This window comes from Bos taurus, chromosome 11 (genome assembly GCF_002263795.3).
Source record: "Bos taurus isolate L1 Dominette 01449 registration number 42190680 breed Hereford chromosome 11, ARS-UCD2.0, whole genome shotgun sequence".
Classification (NCBI taxonomy): domain Eukaryota; kingdom Metazoa; phylum Chordata; class Mammalia; order Artiodactyla; family Bovidae; genus Bos; species Bos taurus.
Genome location: NC_037338.1, coordinates 24941116 through 24966364, shown reverse-complemented (window position 1 = coordinate 24966364; position 25249 = coordinate 24941116). Strand labels below are relative to the sequence as shown.

Sequence of the window (25249 nt, the reverse complement as noted above, 5' to 3'; positions counted from 1 at the left end):
ACCCGGATCTCCTACCTGCACAGGCAGACTCTTTATCATCTGAGCCACCAGGGAATCTGGTGGCTACTTATAGTATTAAGTATATAAGTATAGTATATACTTATAATATATAAGTAATACTTATATAAGTATTACCTACTTATAGTAATTTATATAAAAATATATACAATCCTAAGCAAGTTAAGAAGTCTGTTAAAATAGGGAAGAATATGGAAAACATTTCTCCAACTGTATAGAATACTGAGTAATCTGAAAACAATATCAAAAGAACAAATGGATTTGCTGCTTGAACTATGAAAACTCAGTAAGAGTCAACCATATTACACCTTAAAGGCAAAAACAATTATTAAAAAAAAAGGAAATAAAATATTTTGTTATCTCAAGAGATGTCTAACACCATAACCTTCAATAATTTACTGCCAAGTTCAAATTATTTCCTCTCAGGAATTGCAGTTTCACCTGCATGAATTATGGATACTCTTGCTGCTGCTGCTGCTAAGTCGCTTCAGTCGTGTCTGACTCTGTGCGACCCCATAGACGGCAGCCTACCAGGCTCCCCCATCCCTGGGGTTCTCCAGGCAAGAACACTGGAGTGGGTTGCCATTTCCTTCTCCAATGCATGAAAGTGAAAAGTGAAAGTGAAGTCGCTCAGTCGTGTCAGACTCTTAGCGACTCCATGGACTGCAGCCTACCAGGCTCCTCCATCCACGGGATTTTCCAGGCAAGAGTACTGGAGTGGGGTGCCATCGCCTTTATGTAAAGCAAGTTTGGCTAACCAATGTAAAAATATCCATGTAGCTTTAAAGATTATTTTAAGTTTTATACACTGGGTTGAAGCCAGAAGGAACAAAAGACAAAGCCAAGGGATCTTGGGGAAAAAACTGTGTTAAGAGAGATGATTTTATAAACGTAATTATGGGAATTCCCAGGTGGTCCAGTGGTTAAGACTCCACATTTCCATTGTACAGGGCACAGGTTCAATCCTTGGTCAGGGAATCAAGATCCTGCATGTCATGAGGCACAACCATAATAATAATTTATGCCAAGAAGCTGGTTAGAACCAAGATAGGCAAAGAAGGTGGTTAGAACCAAGATATTATATCAGATGACATGTGAAGCTATAACAGGGGTCAAAGTCCTTCCTGGGAAACTCCCCTCTACCACAGCATTTTCTATACTGCAGTAAAACAGCTTCTGTCTGTAACCCACAGGACTAAAGGCTTTCTGAGAGCAGGGACAGTGTCTGGTCACTATAAATATTCAGAGCGCCCAGAACAGCCACCTGCTCAAACTGAGATGCTCAGTGAATTATTTAATTAATAAAGAATAAGATATTAGAAGGTGCACAGCCCACTGAAAAATAACTGGATTTGGAATTTCCAGTTCTAGTTATAGAATGTTGCCACTTGATACATTATTCTGAATGAGGTATACTAACCATGGTGATAATAACCCTTATTCACCAACATCACTATCATCCATCTTAATACCACTGTAGTAAATATTCAGATTTTCTCAACCTCCTTCCGTCCCTTTGGAAGATCAGAAAGCTTAAAATAAGTTCCCAGCTTCCTATGCACCCCAAGTTGTGCATGGGAACTGGTAAGATATATGGGAGGCTATGAGACAGGGGCCATCTTCTTGAGACTCTTAGCCATTAGCAAAGTTGAGAAGGTAAGGCTTTTTATGAGGCAAGGTCCATTCTCCAAGTTCCTAGACGTCAAGAATGCAGCAGGCATCAGCAGCTTCTTGATAAGACTTCTTCTTCTTTATTTATTTATTTTTTTTTAAATATGGAACACTTCACGAATTTGCGTGTCATCCTTGCGCAGGGGCCATGCTAATCTTCTCTGTATCGTTCCAATTTTAGTATATGTGCTGCCGAAGTGGGCACTTGATAAGACTTCTAAAACCTTGGACAAGGCTTTAGGAGACCATTTTCCAACTTCCTGGCTATGTTGTCATTGTTTAGTTGCTAAGACACGCCTGACTCTATGCGACCCCATGGACGGTAGCCTACCCAGCTCCTCTGTCCATGGAATTCTCCAGGCCAAGAACAGTAGAGTGGGTTGACATTTCCTTCTCCAGGGGATTTTCCTGACCCAGGGATCGAACCTGTGTCTCCTGCACTGGCAGCCATATTCTTTATCAATGAGCCACCAGAGAAGTCCCATTCTAAATAAAGGGCAATATATAAAGATAAAAGCCTAGTAGAAATAGACGTAGCAGTAGGAAGTTACAGAATTCAATATATATACTTCAGTGGAAAGATTTTTCTTTAAAGATAACCTGTAGAAAATTTTAGATTAGCTACTCTAGCTACTCTGACTACAAAAATGATATTCCTTCAACCAGTCATATGAAAATATAAAACATGAAGTCTATATCCTTCCAGCCCACAAACTAAGCTAACCCAAGGCTTTTAAAGAAACTTAAGAGTATCTATTGGATATTATCGGAATAGCCTCATTTAATTACTGGAATGCCTCATTTAATAATCAATAAGCAACGTGACATCAATTTTAAAGTATTAATATGGTACTTGCTTTAAAAAGATAATAGCAGCCATTAACATTCAAGGTAACAGATCAAAAAGAAAATGTGTATCATAAAACATAATTAACTTGCCAAACAATATACCTCTGTAATATTTACAGTTGATAATAATCTGGTTAATGAGACACAAACTTGCCGTTATTGCTAATTGTAAAATGTCATTTACAAAATAAAAAACACTATAAAACAGCAAGAGAAAAATGTCCTTATGAACAAATGTTTATTACTTTTAAGGCAGTGACAAAAAATAGATCTTTGTGCCAACTCCAATCAACCAGTAGTAGCTGCCTGGATAAGACTGAGAAGGTTCTCCAGGGACGGATGGAGTTAGGACTCAGTGTCTCAGATTAGCCACACTTGGACGTGGAGAGTACTGGGACCTCTCTAGCAGCCTAGTAGTTAAGACTCCACACTTTCATGGCAAGGGCGTGGGTTCAATTCCTGGTTGGGGAACTAAGATCCCACATGCCAGGCAGCATGGCCAAATTTTTTTTTTTTTTTAATGAGAGTGTAAGGCTGAGGTCTATGCTTCTACATACTTCACAGTCTAAGACCTATGGGCTATGTACTCATATCGTGAAACTACACAAGAATATACCACAGACATCTAGAAGTCAAATATGTTTAGCCTTATTATTGCTAATAACATTTGTGGTCAAAGCACAAAAACTGGAAACAAGAAAAGAATACCAGGACAGTTTTCTGTTATTGCTGTATTTTCCCTTCTCTCTTCCAACAGTATTGCTCTTGGAAGTATCTACTGATAGATACACAAACAATTAAAAAGACTTCATTTTCTCCAACCCCTGAATGGTAATCAAAAAATACACCACTCCTGGGACTTCCCTGGTGTTCCAGTAGTTGAACTCCACACTTCCAATACAGGGATCCCGGGTTTGGTGGGGGAGAGAGGGAACAGTGTATATATACACTGTATGTTTAAGACCCCACACAGTGTGTTGCAGCCCGAAAGAAAGAACAAAAAAACACTTCTGTGAAAACAGTCCCAAGGAGGATGGGCGGGAAGAGTCTGTAAAAAATGCTGAAGTCCTTAGTCTATCACAGCAAGGCTCTGAGTGTTACCCAGAAATCTATCTTAGAATTTAGGAGATGGTTGCCTTGGGGACGCACAGTACTCATTTATTAAAATTGGAAAAACGAGACTTTCTAACAGAAAGTGTGATTTAGCTGCCTGGTTTTTGTCAATAAGGACTGGCTCTGCCATTAAAGTTTTACTGGTAGTCATTTTCCACTGAATAAATGAAATCCACAGCTCCAACGATCTGATGAAAATATATTTAAATACAGATCATATTATGCTCTATTCATCAATTTACGTTATATATTTAAACACATAAGTACAAACACAGTGTGTGTGTGTGCTCAGTTATTAGATCCAAACATTTTATCAGAGTAAAATTTAAAATGCAAAGGTATATTCAAATGAACATTATTTCAACTTCCCCAAACTTTTCTGACATACTGGTTTAAATGTTCCTATATGATGGTTAGTTTTGTGTGTCAAATTGCCTAGGCTATAGTCCCTAGCTATTTAAATTCTAACTAGGTGTTGCTGTGAAAGTATTATGTAGATATGATTAACATCAGCTGAATCTGAGTAAAGGCGATTCTCCTCAGTAACCTGGGTGGGTTTCATTCAATCAAATGAAAGGTCTCAGGAGTAAAACTCAGATTTCCGTAAGAAAAAATTTCACCTGGCCAGCCCCACAATCATTTAAGTTAATTACTTGCAACAAATCTCTTTACATATTTATATAAACCAGCTGGAGATTACGTTTATGTGTATAGGATATTATATATTTATATATGTAAAATCCCCAACTAGTTGTTTATCTGGTAGATGCTAAGTGATAAAATCTACATAGGTCAAAGAGTAAGAAATATAATTAACAGTCATTTGTTAGGTCTTGGTAAAGCCTTTTTATTCTGCTTCTCAAAAAATGAGATTGTGAATAACTGATGACTGGTTAACAAACCTCTTCCAACTCCGCTGGTTTCAATTTCTCTGCTTTTGACAAGACTGAAGGAGGACATAATTGAATTGTCAGCTGCTAAATCATTAAAAATAACTTTTAATGCAAAACCACTATATGATTTTTCACATACAACTCAGAAGAACAAAGAGACTCTGAGGGCAGGGATTTCTGCTTGTTCAATGCTTATCATCCGAGCTTAGAAGAGTGTCCATAACATAGGAGGAGCTCAAAATATATTTGATAAGTGAATAAATGAGCAAAGAGCTACCATTCTCATCTATTTAGATGAAATAAATTTGTCAGAACCAACATTTATAAACATAAAAATCAGGAACAAAATACCAAACCTCTCATTCTAGCAATGCAAGGATTCCTTAACTGAATGAGGTAAGAGGAAGCCCCACCCATCTTGATTTCCAATGAAAATGTACTTTTGTGTTTAGTAATTATGAACATTTAAATTATGAACAATTACATTTTTAGTAATTATTTGTACTATAATTATAATAAGTCCAAAAGAAATTAAGACTCTGAGTCTTACAAACTCAAGACATACAAAGTATTTTAAATTTAAATTAATGTAAAATTTTTGTTCCAGAAAACAGTATGATGATAAACAAAACTTTCAAGCATAAAATACATTAGGCTAAAATTCTGCAGAGAAAGCAAAGTGGAAATGAACTTAAGGAGACAAATGGATCACATAAAATTTCAAACTGTTTAAGAGCTTGTTCATGCTGTTTTTTTAACCTGTGACAGTGGGCAAATTGTTTTTTTCTTTTTTTTGGCCATGTGGATGGTGGGATCTTAGTTCTGTGACAAGGGGTCAAACCCAGGCCCCCAGCAGTGGAAGCAGGAAGTCCTTACCAGGGAATTCCCTAGTCATTCATTTTTAAATGTCACTATCTGCAACACACCAGATACTTTATCTCTGCAACTATTTAAATTTTTTGATGAAAAATTTTATATGTCAACTTTCAAATGTATTAAGAAAATAAAATTTTTTTAAATTATTAAGGGAAATTCTAAAGCAAAAAATATAAAAGCTACTGTACTATACAATCATTTCCGTAAAAAGGAAAAAGTTGGGGGAAAATATGTGTATACACATACAAATGATTTCCTTCTATAAACACTGATTTTCTGTGGAAAAGACACTAGAAACTAGGAATAATGGTGTTCTGTGAGGGAGAACTGGGTCTTTGGAGACCTGATATGGGGAGTTTTTGCATTGAATATACTTTTGTCTTTTTTTTTTTTTTTAAAGATTTCTTTATTTTTGGTTGTGCTGGGTCTTCGTTGCTGTGCGTGAGCTTTCTCTAGTTGCGGTGCACGGGTTTCTCATTGTGGAGGCTTCTCTTGTTGTGGAGCATGGGCTCTTGGGTTCAGGGGCTTCAACAGCTGAGGCACGTGGGCTCAACCGCTCTGGCGCATGGGCTTAGCTGCTCCATGCCATGTGGGACGCTCCCAGAGGAGGGATCAAACCCTTGCCTCCTGCATCAGCAGGTGACTCTCAACCACTGGACCACCAGGGAAGCCCCACTTTTGTACTTTTTAATTGTTGATTCATAATCAAATATTACCTTTCTAAACGCAAAAAGTTTTAACAAGTAAAACAAATAAAAATGTGAGGAAAACTGTAAGACTACAAATAGGATGAATACCTCCCTGACAAATAGACAATGTGATAAAACCAACAGAAGGAAGGAGAAAACACACATACACATCGAGGAATTAAAATGTAACTACAAGTAAAAGGATTAAATGTCCTTACTGAAGTTCAAGATTCTCAGAACAAGTGTAAAAAGATGAAAAACAAAACAAACAAAAACCCAGCTTTACGTGGTTTAAAAAGCTCAATACTCTTTAAAAAACAAAACCCGAGAGAATAGGTAATGTATATTACCATATGTAAAATTGATGACTAGTGCAAGTTCGATGCACAAAGCGGGGCACTCAATAGCTGGTGCTCTGGGACAACCCAGAGGGATGGAGTGGGGAGGGAGGAGGGAGGGGGCTTCAGGATGGCGGCGGGGGAGGAGGGGGGGAGACACGTGCACCCCTGGTTGATTCGTGTCAATGTGTGGCAGGGGCCACCACAATCTTGTGAAGTGAAAATGAAGTCGCTCAGTCGTGTCCAACTCTTTGCGACCCCATGGACTGTAGTCTACCAGGCTTCTCTGTCCATGGGATTTTCCAGGCAAGAGTACTGGAGTGGGTTGCCATTTCCTTCTCCAGGGGATCTTCCTGACCCAGGGATCGAACCCAGATCTCCTGCATTGCAGGCAGACGGTTTACCCTTTGAGCCACCAGGGAAGCCCTTGTCCTTCAATTAAAATAAATAAATTAATTAAAAATAATAATAATTAAAAAATTTAAACCTAAAAATTAAAAATAAAAAAATGTATAAACTAGACAAATGCTAGTAACAACAAAAATGGGAACAGCAATAACATTAGAAAAGGGAATTTCCTGGCAGTCCAGTAATTAAGACTCTGCACTTCAACTGCTGGGGGCCTGAGTTTGATCCCTGGTCAGGGAACTAAGATCTCAGTGCACATAGCCAAAATAATAACAGAAAAAAAAATGGAATTCAAAGTAAAAAGCATTAGAGAAAGATATTTTCTATTATATTTAAAAAGAATCCATCTCAAGACCAAACTTTTTAAGCACCTTGCATCTTTACTTCAAGACCAAAATCTATTAGAAATGCAAGGAGAAATGGACCAATAAAATTAACAGAAATAATTAACATTAGTAATCAATAGATCAGACAAACTAAGCCTATTCATATAAATAAATATTAGGTTAAAAAAGATGTATTTACAAACAAAGTGTGTGCTGAGATTTGAGTTGGGGTCTGAGGTGGACAAAGCAGGGTGTCAATGAAATAAGCTTATGTTGATTAACTGTTGAAGACAAGTGATGATTAAATGCAGGTTCATTGTGCTCTTCTACATTTGTTTGAAAAATTCAGACAACTCAGAAGTGAATAATAAAGCATTACATAGCAAAACCTAGAGGAGATGACCACAGGTTCTCAAAGAAAATCTGTATGTAACCTTAAAAGCATTTACCAGAAAACAAGACAAATCTTTTTACTTTCCTGCTTTTCTTCTTCTCCCAGTATATGACAGAAGCACCTTGCTAAGTTCCATACAAAGTCCTACTGGGATTTTGATTGGGATTTCCTTAAACTAACAGATTAACTTGGGGAAAAATTAATATTTAAAAAACCAGCTTCTGATTTTGTAACTTCTACATTTTCCCCTATTTCATTCATTTTTGCTTTTATATTTAACTCCTTTTTTTGCATTTATTTTTCAATTCTACCTTGAATGCCTGGCTTTAATAGTTATTTTTAGTCATTTTATTCAAGGGTTGCTTTGAAGGCTTTAAATTTTCTTATGACTCTGGCCTCAACCCAGAGGTTTCTAAGATTACTATTTTTATTGTCATTCTTTTTGGAATCATTCACAATTGCAGGTTTTATTTCTCCTTCAACACAAAGGCATACATAAACATGTTTCTTAAATTACCAAACTGGATTGTAACATAGCTTATTTTCCTTTTATTGTTACTTCTATTTTTTTACTTCCTTGCCTTTGAACAGAATATTATTTGTGAGGAATTCCCTGGCGGTCCAGTGGTTAGGACTCAGCTCTTTCACTGCTAAGAGGGCAGGTTCGATTCCTAGTTGAGGTATTAAGATCCCACAAGTAGAGGGTGTGGGAACAATTTTTGTGTGTGTAGTTCCTGCTTTGCACTATTTGTTAAGGTTTTCTTTAGGCATCTTTTGTATATGAGTGTTATGAATTACCAGTCTGTCTCTTACTAGGAGAATTTATGCCATTTACATATTTTGTCACTGATGTGTTTGGACTCATTCTGGTCCTCTTATGTTACTTTATTGTTCTCTTTCCTTATTCTGTTGAGTGGGGGCCTATTTAGGACCATTTTAACCTCATCTGGGCTTCCCTGATAGCTCAGTTGGTAAAAGATCCACTGGAGAAGGGACAGGCTACTCACCCCAGTATTCTTGGGGTTCCCTTGTGGCTCAGCTGGTAAAGAATCCGCCTACATTGCAGAAGACCTGGGTTCAATCTCTGGTTTGGGAAGCTTCCCTGGAGAAGGGAAAGGCTACCCACTCCAGTATTCTGGCCTGGAGAATTCCATGGACTGTATAGTCCATAGCGTCGCAAAGAGTCAGACAAGACTGAGTGCCTTTCACTTTAACCTCATCTATTAATCTAGTAATGTAGATGAAGTATTGTAAAATCAAGTGATTTTTCTTTTATCAAATGATTTTAACATCTATTTATTTGGCTGCATTGAGATTTAGTTGCAGCACTCAAGATCCTCACTGATGCACGTGGGATCTTCATGGGCTTCTCTCTAGTTGCAGCGGCTGGGCTTAGTTGCCCCACAGCATGTGGGATCCCAGTTCTCCAACCAGGGATCAGGTCCACATCTCCCACTTTAGAAGAGGGATTCTTAACCACTGGACCATCAGGGAAGTTCCTAAAATGATTTATCTGCATCTTTCCATTGGTTATCCTTAAAAGTTATAACTAATATGAACTTCCTCAAAATTTTCTCAAAACTTTCTAAAAACAGTTTTAGAAAGCTTTTACTTCTTCCCTGTTCTCAAAATGTCAGAATTTCAGAAGACTTTTATTTCTCTTTGCGATTTCTAATGTTTGAACAGTCTGGAATTTTATTCCTAAATTACTGATTTATATAATACTTATATGTTGAAAAATACTTTTATGTGGCAATTCATAGTTATTGAATTCTCAACTTTAAAAAACTTGCTCTTCTAGTATGTACTGAAGAAATCTGATCCTCATTCCTTCATTGATAACTTTCTCTATAAAAACTTTAGGATCCTCAATTTTTCTTCAGTGTTCTAAAATGAAGTATCTTTCATCCATTGAATCTAAAGATTCTTGCCCTTCTTCTCTAGGGAGGTGTGCTACTTTTTCTCTCATTTATTTTAATTACTTAAATCTAGTACTATTTATTATTCATTCACTATTTTATTTCAATAAGCATTTCAATTTCTCAAAACATTTCCTTATTCAGAATATTCTTTATAACTGTTTTTGTTTTACAAGGTTAATGTGTACATGAATACCATGTACACATACATATATTGAAATTCACACATTAATTTTATAAAACTTTATATTTGTTTCAAAGCTAGAGTTATATCCTACAAATTCATCTAAACTACTTAATTCAATTATATATTGTGCCATCTGTCCATGATGATACACACAAATCTATGTATTCATTTAAATGGCTACAAGGCACTCCAGAATATAAACAAAGTTGATTTATTACTTAGTTCAATATCTTACTGCTGGACACTTATGCTTCTCTCTTTTGTTGTTGCTGTTGTTATTATCAAGGCACACTTCTTTGGGCACTTGTCTATGATTAGTATGCAATGATAAAAACACTGAGCTTTAATTTGCCAGGTACTGCCAAATTCTCTTTTACCTTCTAGGTCAAGACAGTATCAATCCTAGCTGAATATAAATAATTTTAACTTTTTTACTGTTTGCAACTTTAATCTTTAATTTGGGGGAATTAGGGAAAACATTAAGAGTTTTTTGTTGTTTAATTTGTACATACTGAGTAACTTCCATGGTCCCAGTATTATGGTGAACATCAGTCAACAATGAGCTACAGCTTTTGTTTTATGAAAACGTGTTTAGTGCCATGGTTCCACCCCATAACCCAAGGACTCCTTTGGAAAGGGCAAGGTAGGTGGACAGCACTGCCACAGTGGGAGCAGTATTAACATTTCACAGACAGAAGACAAGGATGTTAGATATCCCATAGACATATAGGAATACAGCAAAGCACAGTCCATGATTCACATGACTCTGAAATGTCCCTCTGGACATTTTCTTTTTTTTTTTTGACATTTTAAAAAATATTTATTTATTTAGCCACGCTGGGTCTTAGCTGCAACAGGGAGAATCCTTTTTAGTTGTGGCATATGTAATTTTTATTTGTGGCATACAAACTCTTAGTTGCAGCCTGTGGGATCTAGTTCCCCAACCAGGGATCAAACCCAGGTCCCCTGCACTGAGAGCTCAAAGTCTTAGGCGCTGGACCACCATGGAAGTTACCCTGTGTGAATTTATGTAAGTGAAAACCATGATTCTGTAATCTGAGACTAGAGCAAATTCCATTTTATGTACGTGCTTATTCACTCAGTCATGTCCAACTCTTTGAAACCCCATGGACTGTAACCCACCACGCACCTCTGTCCATGGGGATTTTCTCTAGGCAAGAATACTGGAGTGGGTTGTTATGCCGTCCTGCAGGGGATCTTCCCAACCCAGGTACCAAACCCACATCTCCCACAGTGCAGGCAGATTCTTTACCCTCTAAGCTAAAGGGAATATATGAAAACACAAAATATTTGAGGTATGGTTTTAATATAACTTACTTTTCCAGCAATGAAGCCGTCACGTAAAAAGAGGAAAGACTGTATTTCGTTTTGTTCAGAGCACACCAATAGTATCATTTTGAAAAATTTCAGCAAATATTAGAGTTCCTAGTACAAAATATCAATCTAATTTATAACTGCTGCATTGCTAGTAATTCTATACAAACAATTCACAATTTCATTGTATCTTCCACGACTGTCATGCCTCAGCATTCAAACATACTAAAATACAGTATATATGATCCTATTATATTATAAAATATTCTTAGTACAAATTTTTTCTCTTTTTAAAGTTTAGAACATAATACTGAGTTTTAGTTTTCTTTTTACATTATATGTATAAGTTTTATGATCAATAAATTTCACTACAGAATAATAAAGAGGGCATTTTTTTCTGATGTGCTCAGCGTGGCCAAAAATCATTTGTAAGGAAGGAGTAAGGCACAGGGGCAAGATCTCTTCATTTAATCATTCTGTCAAAAGAAAGTGAAGTTTACTTAAAGAAAACTAATAATTCATTAAATACTTTTAGTAGGCAGTCATAAGCTTAGACATTGATTTTAAGCTGTCACTGAAAATACGCCATAACAGGAAAACCTATTATGAGCCTGTTCCAGTTACATCACTTATTGTTGAGTTACAAATCACCCCAAAACTTAATGGCACAAAACAACCATTTTCCGTCCCTCACATGTTCAGTGGGTGACAAATTCAGACAAGGCCCAAGCACAGAACTCTTGTCTTTGTTCACAGTGACTGGGACCTCCACACGAAGTCAAATGGCTGGGGCTAGATCAGCTGGTGGCTCCTCCAGGCACGTGTGTGGCACCTGGGCTCAGACGGTCAACCATGGGACCTACAAATGGCCTCTCCTTTGTAGTCTATACAATGCAGACTCCATGGACTGACAGAATAACGGCTGAGTTCCAGCAGACATATCCTGAGAGCAAGCATTACAAGAAAACCAAGTAGAAGCTGCATGGCCTTCTATGACCTAGCCTTGAGAGGTACACAGCATTACTTCTACAACCTCATCCAGATCTAAGGGGAGAAGACATGGACTCCACCTATCAATGGAAGGAATGTCAAAGAAGCTAAGGACCATATTTTAAAACCACCACAGATTATTTTCAGCCAACTAAGATGCTAAATCAAAACAACTGGTAGCCTGGCTGTTCTTTAAATCTGTTCCCCTGTTAAATTCAAAGATACAAACACTTTTGGAGCAACTATAATGAACAAAACCCATAAACGCTGGAAAGATAACCAAAACCATGGTTTCAACGTTAAAACACTTAACACTAAGCACTCAGAATGCACAAACTGTGTGCTAAGGCCAGGAAAGAAAGTTGGAAAGGACAGAACTCATGTATTCAAAACATCCAGTTTTGGTACTATGATGTAACAATCAATTGTGATTACTGGCTCTAAATCTTTTAAAAAGAGGTGTCAACTTTTTAATAAAATCCCATTTTAGTCCCCAAATTCTGTAAGACATTACACATTCTACATCTTTTTAATAACTCTGAATCATATACTTCATGAATCTTAAAAAACAAAGTTCCCAATACGCCCTCTGACACCAAAACATTTTGTAAGAGCATATGACTCAGACTAGGTGGTGATTAGAACTGGGTATAGAAGTCACCTCACCTTTCACCTTCAACACATCCTTACTGCCTAACAAAATCATATCCCATAGCGTCTTATTATTTAAAATATTAAGATTAATGTCAACCCTGCTTTCTGACTCTACTTATAATAACACAAAAGTGTCAGAAACATCAGTAAGTTGATAAACTTTATGAACAGGACTTAAAGTAGGCAGGATTCTCTCCAACAGCTAATTGTGGTTTTACAAATCTGAGTAAGAATAAAATCTTCCCATCTTCCTTCCTTTTCTCCTTCCACAAAGCTCCACACACGTGGGTGCTGGAGTGGAAAAGTAGTGGCGAACAGAACAAGCACTAGAAAGCAAAAGAACTATCCTTATTTGAGCTATTTTTCCCTGTCCCAACTTCAGCCCAGAGTGAGTGACACAACTGAAAAGTTGGGAAGAAAACTCTAAGGAAGGAAGAGAGCTGCAAGTACAGAAAATACTTCACCCTTTTGCCTGTCAGATTAAAAAGGAAAGTGACACAAAGTTTAATTTTCTAAAGCTTTACATTTTAAGAAACACAATACATAATAAGAATATGTCAAAAACATCTAAAATAAGTGAAAGAGTATGGATGAAATTCTTCATTTTCAAAGAATCCACCAGTCCTGAGAACCAGATCCATACCAAAATGGTATCACTCATTTAATGAGAAATTCCATTTCTTCTAGATTAAAGGAACAACCGCTGCTTTTAAAACTCAAAACTACATATGCCAGCTTCCAGTGAAATTACCTTAGAAAAGAAGAATCAGCAACAAGTACTCAAGGAGGATTTCTTTTGATTCTGAAGAATACACCACAAAATAGCACATTCTGTTAAATGTACAACAACCTAGGAACAGCACCACCCTCTCTAAGATCCATCCTTAATGCTCAGATTGTGGTCTCCAAGGCCATTTCCAAGTAAAAGCAATCAGGACTCTGGAGACAAAGGTTCGGGGCAAGAAGCATAAAAGATGACTCCAGGACAAACCAAAATAAGCCCCACTAGCTAAAGATAAGACAACCTGAGTGTCAATGAAGACAATTGATAATAAATATCAAATATGGACAAACGCACTCATGATGAAACTAAAAAAGTAAACTGGTGATCTTTGGAGAATGCCAGGAACCACTTTGTCCTGTGTGTTTAGTTGCTCAGTCGTGTCCAACTCTTTGTAACCCCATGGACTGTAGCCCACCAGACCCCTCAGTCCACAGGGATTCTCCAGGCATGAATACTGGAGTGGGCTGCCATGCCCTCCTCCAGGGGATCTTCCCAACCCAGGAATCGAATCTGGTCTCCTGCACTGCAAGTGGATTCTTTACCAGCTGAGCTACCAGGGAAGCCCAGGAACCACTTTACTATTTTTGAAAACTGGTAACTAAAAAGGGCAAAAACCTCATCAAGCATTTAAACTACCTTTCTTATAAGATCTAAACCAGAAGAACAACCTGATAGTTGACAGAGGGAATATTTCTCTTTATAGAAATATTCCACCCAACACATGAGGGAATGATAGTTTAAAACACATAATTTTTACAGCCTTGATAAATAAATGAATTAAAATAATCATCAATCGGTCAATGATTTCAGTTCAGCTCAGTTCAGTCGCTCAGTGGTATCCGACTCCTTGCGACCACATGAATCACAGCACGCCAGGCCTCCCTGTCCATCACCAACTCCCAGAGTTTACTCAGACTCACGTCCATCGAGTCAGTGATGCCATCCAGCCATCTCATCCTCTGTCGTCCCCTTCTCCTCCTGCCCCCAATCCCACCCAGCATCAGGGTCTTTTCCAATGAGTCAACTCTTCCCATGAGGTGGCAAAAGTATTACAGTTTCAGCTTTAGCATCAGTCCTTCCAAGAAACACCCAGGACTGATCTCCTTTAGAATGGACTGGTTGGATCTCCTTGCAGTCCAAGGGACTCTCAGGAGTCTTCTCCAACACCACAGTTCAAAAGCATCAATTCTTGGGCGCTCAGCCTTCTTCACAGTCCAACTTTCACATCCATACATGACCACTGGAAAAACCATAGCCTTGACTAGATGGACCTGTGTTGGCAAAGTAATGTCTTTGCTTTTTAATATGCTACCTAGGTTAGTCATAACTTTCCTTCCAAGGAGTAAGCATCTTTTAATTTCATGGCTGCAGTCACCATCTGCAGTGATTTTGGTACCCAAAAAAATAAAGTCTGGCACTGTTTCTACTATTTCCCCATCGATTTCCCATGAAGTGATGAGACCAGATGCCATGATCTTCGTTTTCTGAATGTTGAGCTTTAAGCCAACTTTTTCACTCTCCTCTTTCACTTTCATCAAGAGACTCTTTAGTTCCTCTTCACTTTCTGCCATAAGGGTGGTGTCATCTGCATATCTGAGGTTATTGACATTTCTCCCGGCAATCTTGATTCCAGCTTGTGCTTCTTCCAGCCCAGCATTTCTCATGATGTACTCTGCATATAAGTTAAATAAGCAGGGTGACAATGTACAGCCTTGACGTACTCCTTTTCCTATTTGGAACCAGTCTGTTGTTCCATGTCCAGTCTAACTGTTGCTTCCTGACCTGCATATAGGTTTCTCAAGACGCAGTTCAGGTGATCTGGTATTCCCATCTCTTTCAGAATTTTCTACAGTTTTTATATCTCCACAAAAAAACAAAATTAAAATTTCTTCATTTTTTGTTATAAAAGGCATTGGTAGGAAACTTTACAAAATCTGAGTAAGTTCATATATCATCATGCTGGTGTTAGGAAAGGGAATGTCCTCATTCTTAGAAGATACACACTGAGGTTAACTTTAGGGGTTAGGGGAAATATACCAATTTATTTTCAGACAATTCAAATATATTAATATGTACAGAGAATTAATGGGCTTCCTTGGTGGCTCAGTGGTAAAGAGTCCACCTGCCAATGCAGGAGGCACAGGTTCAATCCCTGGGTCAGGAAGATCCCCTGGAGAAAGAAATGGCAACCCACCCCAGTATTCTTGCCTAGGAAATCCCACGGACAGAGGAGCCTGGTGGACTACAGTCCATGGGGTCGCAAAGAGTCAGATATGACTTAGTGGCTAAACAATAAACAAGATAGAATAACGGAATAAATATAACAAAATTGTTAACGTTTGGAGAATCTGAGTGAAGGGCATATGGAATTCCTGATAATGTTTTTAATAGATTTTTTTGTAAATCTTAGATTATTTCAAAGTAAAATGTTATTAAAAAGAGACAGGCAACAATGTATTATAGACCTCATAAGAGAAGTGCACAATGCTCCCCATGAAGTGATCTTTTACCCCCACCCCCATGGGGTCGCTAGGAGTCGGACACGACTGAGCGACTTCACTTTCACTTTTCACTTTCATGCATTGGAGAAGGAAATGGCAACCCACTCCAGTGTTCTTGCCTGGAGAATCCCAGAGATGGGGGAGCCTGGTGGGCTGCCGTCTATGGGGTCGCACAGAGTCGGACACGACTGAAGCGACTTAGCAGCAGCAGCAGCCATTCCACAAAGAAAAAAAAAACAACCCTAGATTTTTGACCCTCTAGAATCTGGATCTAACTATCCACGTACAGGGAAACAAAGTAAAGGACACAACAGAGATGCAGTCAACAAACTCCCAGGCAAAGACAACTCTGCAGGATGAACCACCTGGTATCTTCAACAAATACTGAGATAGAATATGAAATAATATGTATCTATAGATTAAAAGATTTAAGGATGTCCCCATAAAAACTTGTACAGAAATGTTCATAACAGAATCATTCATAATTACCAGAAAGGAAACAATACAAATGCCCATCAACTGGTGACTAGATAAACAAAATGTAGTACATCCACCCAATATGATATCACTTAGCTATAAACAGGTATGAAGTAATTCATACTATAAAATGGAAGAAACTTGAAAACATTATGCTAAGTAAAAAGCCAGACACACAAAAAACACAAACTATATGATTCCATTTATAAGAAATGTCCAGAAAAAGGCAACTCTATACAGACAGAAAGTACATCAGCGGTTGCCAGGGATTGACAGAAAGGGAGAATAGGGAGTAACTGGCTTCTTTTTGGGGGTGATGGAAATGTGAAATTAGCAGTGGTGATGGCTATAAAGCGTTGAGAAAACCACTAAATTGTGCAATTTAAAAGCTTGTATTTTATGCTATATGAAGTATTTATCAATTATTAAAATGGATGAGAAAAAAAAAACTTAAGAGTCTTACCAACCAATCACCTTATTCGGATCCTAATGTAAACAAATTATAAAAATGAAAAAATACTGTAAAAGAAAAAAACAACTAGGTATTTGAGGATACCAATGTTTACAGAATCCTAAATGATCAATGGATGTTAAAACAAATGCACTGATGTTGGGCCAGAAACAAGATATTTACGTAGTTGCCAGGAGAAGTGAAGTGAAGTGAAAGTCGCTCAGTCACATCCAACTCCGTGATCCCATGGACTATACAGTACATGGAATTCTCCAGGCCAGAATACTGGAGTGGGTAGCCTTTCCCTTCTCCAGAGAATCTTCCCAACCCAGGGATCAAACCCAGGTCTCCGGCACTGCAGGCAGATTCTTTACCAGCTGAGCCATAATGGAAGCCCAAGAATACTGGAGTGGGTAGCCTATCCCTTCTCCAGCGGATCTTCCTGACCCAGGAATCAAACTGGGGTTTCCTGCATTGTAGGCGAACTCTTTACCAACTGAGCTACCAGGGAAGCCCAGTTGCCAGGTACCTCCCCCAAAATAACTTACTGGATACAAAGGAATGCCACCTTAACCAAGTAATCAAACCTAATATCACCATTATGGATCGAGGACACATCACTACAGCATCCCTACAAAAAAAATACATAACCTAAATCTAATTATGAGGACACATTACACAAACACAAACTGAACCATATTCAACAAAATAACTGACCTACTTTCTTCAAAAATGTTAAGGTCAAAAAACACAGAGACTGAGGAACTAGTTCCATTATCAAGGATACACAACAATAAAACACAGTGTGTGACTCTGGATTTTATCCTAGACTAAGGTAAAAACGCATAGCTACTCATAACACTGTTGAGACATGAAATCTGAATAAGGACTGTGAATGAAGTAATAGTTTTGTTGTAAATACTAGTTTCCTGAGACCTTTACACTAAACTGTGGTTATGTAAAAGAATTCTAGTACATTTAGGAAAAACACTCTAAAGTCTCCATTTACTCTCAAATGGTTCAGGAAATATATATATATATATAAAGAATGATAAAATGTTAATTGCTGGATCTGGGTCAAGAGCATCCTGAAGCTCCTTGTATATTCTTGGCATTTCCTGAAAGTCTGGATGAGGCTGTATCTTTTAGAAATATATTCTGAAATATATACAGATAAAAAAGTAAGATTTCTCTGATGAGCCTCAAACTAATGGGACAAGTAAGGGTCTAGATGAATTCATTGGTCATGTATTAATAACTGTTAAAGCAGAATAATGGAAAACATCATGTGTATTATATCTGTACTTTTATGTTTGAAATTTTCTGCAATAAAAAGTTTTTAAAGAAGTTCACAATAAAAAAAAAAAAAGTTCACAATGAAGTGGAAAAACTAAGATTCAGGAAAATTAAGTGGCATCCACATCCAGGTCTCTGTTTTTTCATATGACATTTTCTCCATTAATCCCTCCTTAAAAACCTCTTTATAAAGCATAAACTATTCAGGCAATTTTTATTCTCTTCATGTGAAGGTTTAGTCAATATCGAAACAAAAGTAAGTTGATACCTCTAACTCTATTGTACATGGATATACAGTTAACTTTGAGAATGAAAATCAATAAATAATGGAAGAAGACAGGTAAATGTAGATAGAAGTAATCCATCCAAACAGATGATCTACAAATCACTAAGGGGGAAAAACCGACATTTATTAAGCACCCATTATAAGTCATTCCTTGAGTCATCACATCATTGCTGGCATAATTTTTCCCTTAGCCTTTAATTTTTTTCCTTAAAGTATGCCATTTTAGATTTTTTTTTTTTTTTAATATTTGGCCAGGCCATATGGCTGTGGGATCTTAGTCCCCACCAGGGATCGAAACTAGGCCATCAGTAATGAAAGCGCGGAGTCCTAACCACTGTACTGCCGGGGAATTCCCTCCTTTAATTTTTTCTTAACTGTGATAAAAATATAACTCAAAATGAGGTGATTTTTTTTCAACCTCATTTTACAAATAAGGAAAATGCAGATGAATGAGAAGTTAAGAATTTTTGCCAAGGCAGGCAGCAAGTAACCAACCAGAATCTGAACCCAGGTCTTGCTTTAATCTGCATGACTACTACTATGTAGTTTGACTGATTCTTAATTTTCTTAGATTTTCATTTCTATGAGCCAATATAAAGAGCCTAATCAATTCTGAAAAACCTGATTTTCTATTTACAAGCCTAAAATAGACAGCTCCAAAAGGCAGCCATGCTGAGACCCCCACAAGCGGTCAGTGGACTCCCTGACAATCTTGACACCTCACTACCTTTGCAATGACAAATTACATTAGAAGCCAAACTAAATCCAAAAGTACATCAGTGAGACAGTTTATGTTTCTTAACGTTATGTTATAAATGGTGAATAAAATCCAAATAGTTTTGCATGCTTTAATGCCATGTTGAATTTCTAGATTTCAGCTACAGATAAATAACTGATTAATACATCATTTTAAAAAGTAATACTCTGATCTCATACATGAGGAACAAATACAACTGCCCTGCATCTGTCAATATATAATTTGTAAATACTACAGAATAATCCATATCATAATTAACACTTTCTCTACAAAAATGGAAAGAAATTTTTAAAAAATATATAAAACTAAAAAATAAATAAATAAAAATATATAAAACGACAGCAGAAAATATAGTAGGAATTTAACTTACAGACAACCAAACTGCTTGGTTAAATTGGCAACACAGTGGGGAAATCTCAGGCAGGCAGAGAACCAACCTGTCTGCACAACGGCCTCCTTTCCCCCATTACCAAAACACTTCACAAGCTTGAGGATCCCCAAGACCAGAGTCTGACACATCACAGTATTAAACTGAAAAATACACATACATATAGAGAAGGGAATGGCAACCCACTCCAGTATTCTTGCCTGGAGAATCCCATGGACAAAGCAGCCTGGTGGGCTACAGTCCATGAGGTTGCAGAGTCAGACATGACTGAGCGACTAACACACGCACATACCTGACCTCATTACATGTTTTGTAGGATGAAAATGGCTTTTAAGACAAAGTACTTAAACTACTTTACTTCTTTTTTAAAATTTAAATCACTTTTTTATTGATCCTTTGTTGCTTTAAAAAAAAAAGGGGGTGGGGTGCTAGGATGTGTCAAAGCTGTTGACCGGGAGGAAAGAGCACACAATGACAATTAAACTGCAAAGAAATACTCAGAGTTGCTACCTTCAAGAATTTTCCATTATCTATCACCTTGCACTTCTTTCTTTAGCAAACTTTTTTTCCCACACATACCTACTACTACAAACATATAATAAAACTCAGAATTTTACAAACTGTAAATATAACCCAGCTGTTTCAGAGAGGAGGGGAAAAAGTCCTCCAAAATACCAGTGAAGTATTAATTTCCTCATATTCAAAACTTCAAACCACCGTGAAAAACGGGAGATGACAAAACACTGCCCTGATTGTCTGCTAAAGCCTATTTACAAAGACTTCTATTTCAACCTTTTGACTAATAAATATATGTTGCATCCTAAAAATATACATACTAAAACCAAGAGCCACCCAAAAAACCTACTCCCATCTAAACTAAGAGGAAAACAAATGGGAAACTAAAAAGTTATAGGTAACACAGTATTTTTCCTAATATCACACAAAAAAAGAGACTCAAAACACATTTTAAGTTTTTTCCAAGAAAAAGGCAATTAACTTACTAGCATGCTTGTCTGCAAGCATTATAAGCGTGTTGGAAATATCTCGTCGTCTATAAAAGCACACTACTTTTGCTTCCACGTTGCCAGTTGCAGTCTAAGAAATAAGAAAAATAAAAGTCATCTGGACTGAATATTAGACTCAAGTAGTTTATAAAACAAAACTAGAGACAGCACAATTATAAGATCACTCTCACTTACTATGCCAACCACAGCTGCAGGATAGAGAGCTAAAAAATTCAAATAAGGACTAGCAACATTTGTAAAAGTTCCAAGTGAAACTGAAATGTCAAACATAAAATAACTCACTGGCATCAATTAAACTAAAGTGATCAGACAGCTTTAATGACTAAAGCCAGACATAGTTAACTCTGATTAGCCTTAAGAAACTAATCCCCCAAATTTAAAAAGCCACTATGTAACTTAAAACATTTAAATATAAGTCCTCCAAACCCTCTCCCAGAGGCACAGACTAAGTGCAAAGTCATCCAGTCCCTCCTCATAAACACCCCCACGTTCGACGGATGGTGATACTCTGCAAGTACAGGGCAGGTCAACAGATGAGGTGGACCAGAGAGCTTGGGAAAGCATTCTCAGCTCAAGGGAATCTATGAACCCATAATGCTCAATATTCTTGGTCTACCTTCACATACGAAAGTATTAAAAGCCTTGAGTTATGAACACTGAAGCGCTTATTTCTTTTTGACTACAGTCTAGAATGCAATCAATATTCAGTTAGGCTGTAATTTACTGCAGCTGGGGCCCAGGCTCCTACCCTCCTATTCTTTATGAATTCTGAGAGCTTTCAAGGTCAATCGTTCACTACAAAGTTCACTGTAAAAACACATAGATTACAATAAAATGCTCTTGTGACTTCCAATTTCAAACAAATTTCAGAACAAATTTTCAGAATTTCTCTGGGCTTACTGATATACTCAGACACAAAGAAATAAGAATATGTATGTGCTGCAGTAAATGTGTCAATTTTATGAAGTTCAGCAGAAGTATTCTAGAGTGAAGAATAGTCTTGTAGAAATATTGCCCCTTAAAATTGAATTCATATTAAATCCTAACCAAAGTGCTTCTATAATTCACAATATTGTGATCAAATACATCCTCCAGAAGCAATGATCCCACAGTCTGCCAAATAAACAGGCCAATATTTCAATATAAATAAAATCTATCAATGACTTCAATTACCCATGCTTTATCATTTTTTCTCTTGAGACAAAAGCATATTAAAAACCTAAAGCAAGAGTTTTAAGATATACATGTTTTTTTCTGCCTCACTGATGAGTTCCTTCAACAAGGATACTCTATAAAGCCAATTAAATTCTTATTTAAACTCGCTTGTGGTAGACAGGCATAGTTCAAAACAAATATTGTCTCCTGAATCATGTACACACTTGGCTATTAGGCAGTTTACAGCTACAGTATTCCTCTTCTCTATTATACGCACATGTGCATGCGTGTACACACACACACACACCCTTCAAGTATTCCTCTAAAGTTGAATTACTGAAAGTGCAGTCTAAGGCCCAGTATACAACTGTTACTGTGTAACAGAAATCAGAACAGAAATTAAGTGTATTATAGTATTTGAGAGTTAATTTCCTATCTCTTGAATCTAATAACAAAAAATGGGGCCTGCATTTTTATAAGCCTACTTTAAATTTCATTTTTCTACTCTCATTTAAATTTTACCAAAGCAGCCTAAGATATTGAAGATTTTTAAAACTCCTCCACCACAGATAATTTAAGAAGCACAGCTCTGAAGACCAAGGCTAAAAGCTGTGTGTATACACAGTCACCAAAGCTCTTTTGCCCTCTTCTTGTGCCTCACTCAGCATGTGCTAAGCACTGGGGACGCCCACCCTCTGCACAGTGCCCACCCTCATGGAGCCTCCACTCCAGCAGAGATGCCTGTTCACATGTCACCTCCTCTCCAACCTTCCAAAGCCCAGCGGGCATCATGTCCCTAGCCCAGAAACCTTCACCGGTTCCCCATAACTTAAGTATAAAAGTAGAATATTCCTGACAAATTACCAACACTATTTTCCTTTACTCCTTTCTTTTCCCCTCCAGGCTCCATTTCTTATTCCTGGAGGCAGGAAGTAAGGAAAAAGCAGAAAAAGTTTTTTCCTAGGGAAAAAGCAGAAAAAGTTTCAAGGAGGAGGAAAGGGGTACAGGGTCCTTAGTTGGCTAGAAAAGAAGAAAAGTCCAATAGGTGGAGCCTGGAGGACAGAGTAGTCTAAGAAAAAAGAAAGACCTGCACAAACCCCCAGGTGGGAAAAGTGGAGACAGGTATAAAGAACATACAATGAACAGCAATGTACTATGTCCTTTTCTCCACTTAGGTTGCAGCCTCTTAAATCTCCATTCTGTCAAACATGGTTAGAAAAACATCCTCCAGCAATAAGGGGCTTTGAGTCCACCTCATACTCATGTCCATTTCTATTCTCAACTTAAGAAAGTAAAAAACAAAATAACCAAACACTTTCCAACATGGAAAGTCCACAGTCTGTTTCAACTAGAACAAATGGAAAGGAACTTTCTTTTCCCAATTTCTCTCCTTATTCCCAACAAATCCTAAACGTCAGAAGGGGCCTTAATTTGGGTTCCATCAAAAGGGCTTTGAGGGGATCTCCTGAAATTATCTGTAAAATCTTACATGTGCAAATATAGATTGGGATGGGGGACAAGATTAGAGGCTCAAAGAAGTTAGTGGCTCCCTTCTCCCCACCAAAAATAAAAAAGACCCTAAACATTAAAATAAATCTCAGGGCAAGCTGGATGGCTAACAAAATACACAAAATATGAAGATACACACAAATTATACATAATACACCCAAAAAATATATCCATAGCAAATAACATCAAATTTACCCACAAGCATAATTTCCAAAACTTCCTGAGACTGAACCTTCATTATTATAGGCACAAAGCTTTCTTTGAACATGTGTGCAGACTGAATCTTTAGAAGAGCAACACCCAAACTAGAGTGACTAAATAAAATTTTCCCAAAAGCTGTTTTCTATTTTAACTTTATAGTCTTCCTCCAAAAGATCATCACCAGTCTATCTGAGTATAACTTAGAGAAGAGGAAACGAGGGAATATAAGATAACAATGTTGAACTGTTTTCATCAACCCATTATTTAGTTTTGCAACTGAAAGTGCTGGTGGGGGGGGAACAACTGAGACAAAAATCTATTCTTTAATTCAAAAAGAGAAAATACTTAGTTCTGCTTTTTAACTGACAAGTAACATTTCAAATAAGATTTTTTAAAAAAGGAACTTTCAACCTATAAAAGTGAATTTTGTATAAAAATAGTGACAAACCCCTATCCTAAGAATTTTGTTAAAAAAAAAATTATATTTCTTTCTCTTTTTTTTCCTTTGGTCATGCTGTACAGCTTGCAGGATCTTAAGTTCCCGGAGCAGGGACTGAACCTGGGGCCAGCAGGGAAAGCACCAAGTTTTAACCACTGGACCACCAGAGAATCCTAAAACACATTCTACCTAATTAGAAGAAAGTTAATAAAATAGGTTAATGTTCTTTCTCTTAGTTTATCAATTAGAATGTATCAAGCACTCTTAAATTCATTATTTGGATTTTTCCAATCATGTTAAATTGCCCCACTTGGCCAACTTGATCTCTGACCCACTCCGGGCATTTCTGGAACTCTTATGGCCCCGATGCCAAGACTACCTCGTTCTCATCCTTTAAGCTTCAATTTCAATGTCCTTAAAGTCCAATCCCTATTCCAAGGAAGCAATCTGTTATTCTGTCAAGACTCTTGCTTATTTCCTTTGTAGAAATTAACACCGTTTATAATAATTTTCTTTATACCTGTTCATTCATCTTCTTCTGTGTCTCCCTCATGAGAACGTAGACCTGTGTGGGCCTACACACTATGTACACCAAAGACTACGTCCATAGCAAAGACTATGCCCATATTGGTCGCTGTAGTATCTCTAAGCCTAGCATGGTACCTGCTATATAATAAAAACTCAAGAAATATTTAATGAATTACTTAAAATGAAATCTCTCTTTCACACCCCTTCAGAAATAAAGATCCTATGTAAATATCTAATAATTAACTAGTCAATCACAGTTCCTTTTAATCAATACTCCATCCACTCAGATTGCCATTCTCTGAAATTATAGAGAATCTCATCTTTCACAATTCGGTGACCCTTAGTCCCCTAAGGACTGTTAGTATATTAATGACTTCCTGTGAAAGCAGAGGGGTAGGGAGAAGGTGAGGATGTGGAGGAGGGGAGGGACTTTCAAAGTAAACAGTAATATAATGATGGAGTCGGAAATAATCCAGGTTCTAGCTAAATGTGTAACCCAAACATTTAAGTTACTTAACCACAGGGTGCTTCCCAACAATACATGATGCATCTGCTTTAAAAGTTTAAGGTCCTGTGAGGCTCAAAAGGTGACAAACTTGAATCCCTGGATTATATGCTTCCAGAGCACCATGCTCTGATGTTTGTAAATTTAGCACAGATGCAATTTTCCTTCTGCTTGTGGAATTATTTGGCTGATGTCCATCTTCACTACTAGACCTATCTCGTTCATTCTTCAGTTCCTAAAAGTGGTGTCTAAAAGTACCTGGCAGGTAGCAGGCTCTTAGAAATATT

The 25249-nt window shown here is 37.3% G+C and overlaps 1 protein-coding gene and 1 non-coding gene across 10 annotated transcripts in view; both read right to left on the bottom strand.

Moving 5' to 3' along the window:
- Positions 1-25249, bottom strand: part of MTA3 (metastasis associated 1 family member 3) — a 212957-nt gene that overhangs the window by 133418 nt on the left and 54290 nt on the right. For all 9 annotated transcript variants that reach the window (XR_003037047.2, NR_198884.1, XM_024998519.2 and 6 more), the window contains exon 3: positions 20602-20695. Coding sequence is in view for 7 of the 9 variants with exons in the window: in XM_024998519.2 (XP_024854287.1) it covers positions 20602-20695 (94 nt within the window). In the remaining 2 variants the exon portion in view is untranslated. The remainder of the gene's footprint in view (positions 1-20601; positions 20696-25249) is intronic.
- Positions 1788-1894, bottom strand: LOC112448960 (U6 spliceosomal RNA). The gene has a single exon (XR_003037409.1). It is a non-coding gene; the product is annotated as a U6 spliceosomal RNA (small nuclear RNA).